At 31.8% G+C, this 10,291-nt stretch overlaps 1 protein-coding gene across 1 annotated transcript; it reads right to left on the bottom strand.

Annotated features, from left to right (window-relative positions):
- Window positions 1–6,721: 6,721 nt before the first annotated feature.
- Window positions 6,722–9,838, bottom strand: LOC102659700 (probable glutathione peroxidase 4). Its single transcript, XM_006588558.3, has 6 exons — window positions 9,691–9,838; window positions 9,412–9,488; window positions 9,209–9,270; window positions 8,997–9,115; window positions 7,431–7,598; window positions 6,722–6,962 (listed from the first exon to the last, which is right to left on the bottom strand). The coding sequence occupies exons 1-6, from the start codon at window positions 9,742–9,744 to the stop codon at window positions 6,930–6,932; spliced, it is 513 nt and encodes a 170-aa protein (XP_006588621.1). The 5' UTR covers window positions 9,745–9,838; the 3' UTR covers window positions 6,722–6,929.
- Window positions 9,839–10,291: the final 453 nt, after the last annotated feature.

Genomic DNA, 10,291 nt, shown 5'->3' with positions numbered 1-10,291 from the left:
TTTCTTCTTTCTCATCTGTAAATGGTGATTCATTTATCTTTATCTTTATTTAATTACTGAGATGGCTGTACAGGCGAACGACGTGAAGGGATCCTGGTTTTGTGAGCTGCTAAGCACTAGCAGTAAGATCTATTCAGAAAACTTGGGTGATGTGAATGAACGTTGTGGAATAATTGATGACCCAATTGTACCTACAAAACGTCGTGATAAACCAAATAAGATCTTGATCATGGGTCTGAAACAACCCGAGATTCTGATGGATCCAAACCACCAATTCAAAAAGAAATATTCGGATTGATTTTCAGTTAGAGTCTCCGGTTTAAATTTTAAAGAATCTAATCGATATACTCGATTAAATGATTATATATAAAACAATTTTTCTTCACTTGTTTATCTGATTGAACTTGAAATCTGCTTTCTTCAAACTTGATATGTTGGCATCTCAAATTTCTCTCTTATTTTTTACTTGTAAAATTGTACAAATAACATTTTTCCGTGTAACAAAAAGAAAATAGCATTTCTCTTTACGTAGATTGGAGGTCTTGACCATATTTTTTCTTTATTTATATTATTTTTAGACAGTCTTTTAACTATCTTCATTTCATAAGTTCAACTATTTTTTTTCTCACAAATTTGATCCTCTGTGATTTTTGTTCGTGTTTTAACTTGATATCTAATTATTTGATGAAAATGTTGGAGGGCCATATTGAACCCTCGGGTAAGTATAGCAAGACTAATGTGATACTTTACTGTATATCAAGAATAACGTTGCCAAGTTAACAGATAAATTGAAATTGAGAATGATAAGGAGAACAAAATTGTAATCAGGCCAATCTTTGACAAACATGGAGTGGAATTTAGTTGCAAACTCTGACAAAGTAAGTACTCATATCCATTTGATTGTGTTGTGAAATAACATAAGAAAAAGACAGAAGAGAATTACAGATTGTTGCAGGTCAGGTAATTTTGTGTGTGGAATAGGTTGTTCTGTTCCACTACCGGTTTGTGTGTGACCAAATTGCAGGTTTTCTTTTTATAGACATTCGTGTTTTTCATGCCTTCTACTATTCGGCTATTTGCTACTTATGTTTTGGATGCAATCATATTCCATTGCAACACCAAGTAATTTGGTACATATTTCGTTACAAAGCTTTTAAAGTTACATTGGCTGCTCGTGAAAAATGACGGAAAATCCTTATGATCATGCTTTCAACAGTTCTAGATTTTTAACTTCCCCATCCCTCCCTACGCTAGAAAAAGGGATGGTTAGTTTTTAGGTCTTATTTATATAAACATCTTAATAATGATTTATCAGAAACCAAATTAAGAAAATAAAACAAATTAATTTTTTTAATAAGTTAAGTTTAACTTATATAAATTAAAATTAATTTTTAGAAAAGCTAAATAAAACTTTATATATGTTAGTTCTTTTAGTGCACAAACGGTGGCAATAAGATTTAATTTGAATATATGACTTTGTGTAAACTATCCAAATTTTCATCACTGGCCGGCTTTAGTGAATTTCTATAAATTAATTTGTGGTTAAGTTGATTTTAATTTATAAGAAAAAATATTTATTTTATTTTATTCTCTTATAAATATTTATTGAAAAATTTATCCAAACAGATTTAATCGGGTTAAAACTTATGTTTATTAGCTTTCTTCCTTCCTAGTAAGTTCAGTAACACTTTTCACTTTACAAAATAAATTTGAATATCAAAACTGAAGGTAAAATGCAATTGCAAATTAATCCATTATATTTGACTTTTAGGGTCATTGGATTAATGTTGGTGTTCCAAACCTGACCCAGTACACATCCAACTTGACTCAATAAGTTCAAGTCGCCTGAGACCAGAAACCAAGCAACACAAGGTGAACTGCCCTCAAACAACCTAGGAATAACTCAAACCCTTCTGCCTTCTCACTTAAGGGTAAATTTTCTAACAGACAGTAACTATTATATTATCAACATAAGGAAAAAGACCAATAAAAGTGACCTAACAACACATACGAGATATTATTTGAACCCTTACTACCTCTTAGACTTTCACTCTCACTTTTTTTTTTAAATCGGAAAATGTTAGCTGTTAGTTTTGTAAATGAGATCCTTTTTTCTTCAACCACCAAATCAACTTTAATTTCACCCTCAGTGACTTGAGCATTGAAATCTTTGCAGGTAACAACTTACTTTTTGCATCCCACTTGAAGACTCATTAGAGAACTTTGAAGTCTTTGAGCATTCGCATTTTGGCCTATATAGTGAATCGTAAGTGGTACGCGATCCCTAGTCATGGGTTGGTAAGGAACTATTGCCAATTCATTGACTTCCAAACAGTTGCACATAATAATAGACAACTGGTTTATGGATTGATTTATTATTTATTTCAGCAAGAAACTTCACTGAATAAGTCCACAAGTTTCAAAGTGACATTAAAGGGATTGTAATTAAGCCTGGGACATATGATGCTTTCGCCCTATCATCTGGCACAAAAGCGATAAAACTAAAAGGCAAATTAAGGTCGTGTTTGTGTGTCATTGTGTGTGTGTGTGATATCAAAAAGAAATTAGACATGAGGCTCAGTTGTATCTTCAACTTGAATTATATATAAAAAAGGCTAGTTTGTGTTAATATACATGTTCAGCAGGAACACCTGCTTCATATAGCCCCTTTAATTACCTACCTACCCTACCCCCTAACATAAACTATGTCTCTTTTGACTCTTTTATAGTACAGACACCCCAAAAGTTTCCTGAGGGTACAATACAAAGTCTCACTTCTCTCAGTATGGTTTTCAGCAAAAACGAACCCCAAATTCTGCTTGAACATAGGTCAAGCCATTTCTTCAACTACTGGACCAAGCTCTGATTGATGATACTTTCTTTACTCGTGCCAGCACAAGAGTAACACAGTGCATCTCCAAATTATGTAAAGCCTTGTCCTCTGCTGCCGAACTTGTTTGGAACACCTCTCCCATGACCGAACCTTAGAACCTCTAACTGAGAATACATTAGCTGCCATTTGCTTTTGTTAATTTGTGTGAAGTTATTTTCAGGACTTGTTTTAAACCTGTTGTGCGTATGTGGTATATATATATATAGTGGAAGAATTTGAAGATATGAAGGAAGAAAATTTGTGGTCGATGGCATGGTTTCAGCATTGGGACATGTCCCACTAATCCACCAAAGATGACAAAAGGGACTACTCATCCACTATTACTAACCCTAGGGTCATCCTTTGCCCCCCCCCCCCCCCCCCCCCCATCGTTAATGCATATCTCTTTTGTGGGATGTGTCTGCATCATCTACTTTGCTACATTGTATGTTATCTTCTTTTTTGTTTTATTTTCTTTTTGCGTATTTAAATAAGACATCAATGGGAACCCCTTGTATGATTGTATCTATAAAATAAGGATGACCAATGAATGGTGATAATGTAAAATAATATGAATACATTGAGTGTGGTAAGTTGGTTGCAATTAAATAAAGACATTCTTAATGACAGTTATACAATAGGTTATAGGTCTAACCATCATTCTTAATCTGCCCATTTATAGGTCAAATAAAATATTAAACCAGTCGGTGGATGAAGTATTATGGATGTCATCAATCATCATGACTAAATAATGACATTATCTAACTACAAAAATGTTCAAAGGCATATGACTCGTATATGCAAAAGAAATATTTTATGATCGTTAAATGGCGCTGCCACTAGTACCATGCATGTGGCACAAGAGGTCCAGGAGTAGGAAATATCTTCCTCTATGAAACATCTAAGCCGTTAATTTTAAGGTTGGAAAAGAAACAATAAGAAAAACTAAAGGTGGAAACTGGAAAATTCTCGCTAGAGTAGGATATAACAATTTTTCCAAGATGATGAATTGATGTGCTACGTACGTACAGTGTATAAGTCCAAGTCATGGTTGACATGATTCTCAATTTCTCGTGACAAACCGCAATTATTCTGCATGAGCAAGCTGACTCATGTACACGATGCTTGTAGAATATAATACGGACGACATTGTCTTTTGTCCCTTGTGCCAATGTTAAAATATTATTCCTTTCCTTCTCTCGGAAGAGTTAAAATTAATGACCTCAAATTCCATATGATATTTAATATATATCATTTTTTTCATATACTAGTAATTAACACTGTCATCATTAAGATTTCATAACCCCAGCAAAAGACTGAAAGACACAACCAAAACACAAAAACACTAGCTTTTATTAGCATAGCACATTACCCCCCGGTCAGAAAAAGAAAAAAAGTAATTAAGGAAAAGAAGAGAACTTGAGAGAGATTTCACATAAAAATTTGGTTGGGGTGAATGGCATTCATACACTTGGATACTACTGGTGGTGACACAATTAATGTATTAGTCCTCAGTCCTCACATTGATGTTGAATACACCTAAAATAGAACATGCTTTTTCCACCACGAGGCCATAAAACATAATCATGTGTTCTCAAAGAACATTGTTGTTGAAGGCAAATCCTGTGCCCTCTAGTAGTGCCATGATCACGTGTACTGTGTTGGCTCAAAGCAGAACCAAGTCGTTGTTGTTGTCGACCTGACATGCCTTGCGCTTATCATTGCCGGCACCTATGAACCACGTTAAATTCCTTAATGTTGTTGAAGGAGGAGGAGCTTCTTCGTGGTGAATTTCATTTCGTCTTCTAAAAACGTGCTCTCGCTCTCACTCTCACTCTCACATTTAAAAAAGATTAGTCCCACATCGCTCTGTGAGTCTGCTATTCCAAAAGTAGACAACGTGAACGTTATTGAGCTATTGGGTTATGTCGTACACGTGTGTCTCTGGCTATGAGCTTTCTGTCACGGGACCCGGCCCACGTGCAACACTCTTTTCTGATTTTTCGCGTGGGGAACAAACTCGAAACTTGAATAGGTTTTCTTGTTCTTGGCCTAAAAGATAAGAAGATTTCATTCAAAATAAAAATAACTATTAATCATTCATTACTTACATTGTCATGCATTAGTTTTCTTTTTTGCTAATACCTTAAGGGTTAGTACTATTATACATGTATTTTATTTCATGTCTCATTTTCGTCTTATTTTTTTTCTATTTTAATTTTTCATTACATCATTTATTAGATCTATTTTTTTTTCTCTCTTCTTTCCTTCCATTTACTATAAAAATAGTGTACAAATGTACATGCATGCAACGTTTTCCATATTTGAATGATTACTTCTAATCTTATATATACAATCATTTTAACTACTTTGGACTGAGAAATTTAGTTAATGAGTTGGTAACATAAAAAATTTCAACAATTTATATTTTTTTTTCAGAATTATCTTCAAAAAATAAATCTATTGAGATTCCATTATCTTATTTCTTTCCATTTAATTATTGATGCATCTCTACTTAAGAATATTTTTGTAAAAAAAAAAGAAGGCAATTAATGTAGTAGATAATTTGGACAGGTCATATGAAAAAAAAAACAAGTTTTGAAAAAAATTGTAAAATGGACCAAAAGTAGTAATGTAAAGAGAGAGAAAAAAATAGTAAGAGAAGTTGTGCAAACAAAGCTTACATGTCCTTGAGTGGATGAGTAAAACAAATTGAAAGGATAAGATATTGGTGGTGCAGCCGTGTGATTGTGTACCCCATTTGCTGGTCTAAAGTTTGAAATATGATCACTCACCTCTCACAAGTCACAATTAGATTGTCTTGATACAGAGACTAAAAGATTCTCTCTAGACTCAAGAAAAGAAAAGAAAATTATTGCAGATACCCATCCCTTCACAGCTTAATTTTTGGCCGTAGCTAGATTTCAAGGAAATTTTCATTTTCGGCTAAGATGCTATCCGTCTCTTGAAAATAAAACAAAATTAAATAAGGGAGAAGGAATATTATCTCGTAAAGATAACGATATGTTGCAGCATGTATGCTTGAATGATTACATGCAATAGTAATTCTACATTGGTTTCATGAGAATTGCTGACAAAGAAATCGTACCTACGCCTCATAAGTATTTCAATCATTACGAGAATCATGTCTTTGACTCCATCTCACTCTCTAAAAATAATTACTCCATTATATGTAAGGGTATAATTGAAAACAAAATATAGAAATTAACTTAAATTTACTCTTCCCATCTCAAATCGACTTTTTAATATAATATTAATTATTTTTTAACAAATACTCATAATAATTAATGTCATTTTAATTTTTAATCTAATATTAATATTATATTTTTTAACTATTTAATAAAGTTTGTTATATAAAATTACTATTTTTTTATATATATTTATTAGTTTTTGTTGATTGTGTAAAATAATGGAAGGATATAAAATATCCTAAGTTTTTTATTAAAAAAAATACTAAAACAAATACATGAATGGATAAACAAGTAAACTAAGCTTGATGTGGGCATACTATACTAGCGGTATAATAGTTCAGAATTCAATAAAAATACCACGCGGTTAAAGTTAAGTAATTTCACACCAAAAAAAGAGAAAGATATATACCCCACAATCTTGATAAAAAAAAATACTGCATTCTTCAGTCAAAATAACTCATATTTCGACTATGATGTGATTAGAATAAAAAATTATTTTTTTTAAAAAAAAGTAAAAATGAAGCACTTTTTTTCCAAAGTTTTTGTTGACATGCAACTACTAAGAGATAGCACCTCCCCAACAAAACATGCCCATGGTGACATACGTTTACTTGACAAAAACAAATTGAATAATCAATTTCCTTGGTATCAACTTTAACAGAATAATTGATATCGAGAGGCTGAAAATAAATTTCATACAACATCACAAATAAAACCATGGACATAAATATGCGTTAAATAATCAATAGAATAAACATCAATCACATAATCTTTTCTTTTACTTCTTTTTGGTTTCAGATATCTTCAACACGAACAATGGCTTGAAGTAATTGTACAGTCGATTTTCAAGCCACCTGCAATGCCTTCTTGATGTCACTCTGTCAAAGACGACAACACAACAACTTGTGAATAATTAATTTCAAAGTCTCTAGGGTTTTTTTTTATACATTCAAGTCTCAAGGATATTAAGCACATTTTGTTATGACAAATGTTTTATTGATAATAAAGAACTAGTAAAAAAATAGAGTTTAATTTTTATGTATTTATATGAAAAAATTTACACATCAATCAATTAAAAATCATAATTGATATTACTCTTGAGATAATTATTATAACAATGAACAGATTCTTATTCAACAATCAATATATTTAATATACATAATAATTTATAATTAGATGACAACATAAATTTTTTTTTGTCAGCCAAATTTTTTTACATCATCCGTACATAAATTATTTATCCAAAAAATTATTAAAAGTAATGATAAGGTATATTAATAATTTTGCATATTATATATATTTTTTATTTTCTTAATCAATTTCTCCTAGAGAGGGAGAGAGAGTACTTCAATGGCTAATGGCTTGGTGGTTGGACTATAACGCTGGATGACACGGCCTTCCTCATCGACTAAAAACTTTGTGAAATTCCATTTGATTCTTGACCCCATAACTCCAGATTTCTGCGTTTTCAGGAATTTGAAGACTGGTGCAGTATCTGATCCATTCACACGTATCTACATATAATTAAAAATAAATATAAAGGGTAAGGTATGGTTAATAATTGACCCAATGTTTGATAGATATTAGAAAGTAAGTGATAATTAACAGTATCAAAAAATAGATAGGTGATTAAAAAGTTACGGGTAAAACTGCTGCCCCACGTGCTACTTGTACGTATCATAATGTGATATAAATTATATTCTCTCCCACACTTTTTTAACATGATATTAACATTCCTCATAGTAAAACTATTAAGCTACAAAATGTTTTCATCAATTATTTGATGGTGCAATTGGAATGTTATTGTGTCAATGGTGTTTTATTAGGGAGATATGATTATGATTACCCATAACAAGCATTATAAAAAATCACAAAAAAAATGCTAAATTCAGTGGAGTACTGTTCACATTGTTTAGTGTTCACAGACAAAAAACTACTATTTGTTTACCCTCTGTTCAGTTTAAACGGGAAAGATAATGAACGATGTTCTTTTTTTCTTTTTTCATAATTATCATTCGTTACTGTCACACGGACGATATCTTCTAATCTTCCGACAAACATCGAACATTATTGGCTCATGTGTGCGTGTCGGTCGGTTCAATTTCGAATACAATTGCAGGGTTGGATCAAACAGGTGAGCATAAGACATTCAACAGAATGTTTAATGTTATAATCAGATATCCTTAGAATAAGATATTTCTCTAATTGTGTAGTGTACCACTCAATTTGAAGTTGGAACTTGTCACATGTTAATATGTTATTTGAGAAATTATTAGGTAATTTGAAATTATTATAATATCAATTAATTTTATGTGACATATAATCAAATGCCGTCAACTCTCTCTTATAAATTAAAAATTGTGAATACACAATATATAAAAAGATTAGTCAGGACTATAATTATTTAGAGTACGTTTGCGTAGGAGTTCGACCAAATGCAATTTGATCTATATGGAAAAACTTTTCTCATATTACTTTGGTATTTTGTGTCTGAAAAAGTCAAAATTTTCCGTTAAACAGGTTTCAAACACACTTTTAGTGGTGCAAGAATACCTAAATATCTATTATTTCTTTCTGTTAATTTTGGATAATTAATTGGATATATATCCTAATTATGGTTTGAATAACTTCCCATAATACTTTTTTAAAAAAAAAAATCCTATAATATAGTGTTGTCCAGCAGAGATATCACTAATTTATCCTTTCGCGGTATAACATCCCCATCCTCTTAAATATCTGGATTCTGGACCAAGTTGCATTCAATGAGAAAAATTAAACCAAGAAATCACTGTTATTTCCTTTCATTCATTTTTCTATAAAATACCCACTAATGTAAATCTCACGGAAAAATAGAAGTACTACATATCATAAAGTCAGTCAGGGATCCAACACAAACAAAAAAAGCAACATACCTTCCCAAAAATGGGATACTCAGCCTTATATCTTGTACATGCAAATTCTTGTGCCTCCTGGCTAGTCCCTGGCTCTTTCTTCAAAAATTGGTTGCATGGAAATGCCAATATCTCAAGTCCTAACATCACCAAAAAAAAAAGATATTTTTTCAACTATGATCAATTTCCTTTTTGGCCCACCAATCTAATTAAGTTCAAAATGAATACCATACCCCTGCTCTTGTATGTGGAGTAAATCTGAGTTAACTGGCTGTAATTGGCATCCGCAAATCCACTGTTTTTTTTCAAGTGCATGAATTCAGTTAGCCTCAGAAGGAGAATGGAAGACTTTTTTTTTTCTCTTCCCTTTCTTTTGGTCATTAAGAAAGGAATTAGGAAACTCTAGAAGCAAGTTGAGTTAGAAAATGAAAACTACCATTTTGAAGCGACATTGATCACAAGAAGAACTTTCCCCCTGTAGGCATTCAGGTTCACATCTTTGCCTCTGGCATCCTGTGCCAACCACATTCAATAAGTATGTTAACATATTTTTCAGATAATAATGATAAGAGAAATGCTATCAATATAATTTCTAACACACTTTCTACTTTTTACTATTAAAAACTATACAATTTTGTCAATTTTATTTCTTATTTGATGAGTTTCACTAGTGATTTTAGATTTTTATTCACGTTGAGACTGTAACTATCTGTACCTTGACTGTGAATTCATGGATGGAATTTTCTGAGATTGATTGTGAAGCACCCATTTCCTGTCTGCGTTCAAGATGTCAAGACTCTTCCTACCACTTTTGCTCTTCTCTTTTTTCCTGATCTACACGCAAGTCTGTTTTATGTTTATGCATTGCACATTTAAGAGTTGAAGCATTTATAGTGTTCTCATTCTCGATTCTGATTTAACAACTTGTTGGCACGAAATCTTGTCTCTTTGATAATGAAGTGAACAAAAATTCCATTTCAATATTTTTTATTCAATTGATTAACATAACTCCAGATACTAAATCTACACGTACCAATATTTTAATAGTGCGTCCTTTTCCTAGCACGGTTACAACCAATACGTTCATCTCGTCAATGAATCAATGTTGCGCACTTCAATGTTTTTAAGCCATTGACTGATCAGCTTACACCCTGGAATCATAACATGGCTTGCATGACCTTGTATTATGAACTGGGAAGAAAGAAATTTAGTTCAAAAATACTAAACAAGATAATAGGACTTTATTTACACTACAAAATAAAAAAAAACTAAAGACCACTATATAAGCTATAATATTACCAACTTATCTAAGTGTT

This window comes from Glycine max, chromosome 10 (genome assembly GCF_000004515.6).
Source record: "Glycine max cultivar Williams 82 chromosome 10, Glycine_max_v4.0, whole genome shotgun sequence".
Classification (NCBI taxonomy): Eukaryota; Viridiplantae; Streptophyta; class Magnoliopsida; order Fabales; family Fabaceae; genus Glycine; species Glycine max.
Note: the sequence above shows the minus strand (reverse complement) of the source record. Positions and strands in the feature narration are given on the sequence as shown.

Excerpts from the sequence above, each read along its gene's own strand:
- LOC102659700 (XM_006588558.3), bottom strand. The coding sequence starts at position 9,744 with ATGGGTGCTTCACAATCAATCTCAGAAAATTCCATCCATGAATTCACA. Across the intron at positions 9,271-9,411 it reads ATCAATGTCGCTTCAAAATG|TGGATTTGCGGATGCCAATT; the intron begins GTAGTTTTCATT and ends GAAAAAAAACAG. Across the intron at positions 6,963-7,430 it reads CCAAGCCATTAGCCATTGAA|AGTGACATCAAGAAGGCATT; the intron begins GTACTCTCTCTC and ends CGTCTTTGACAG.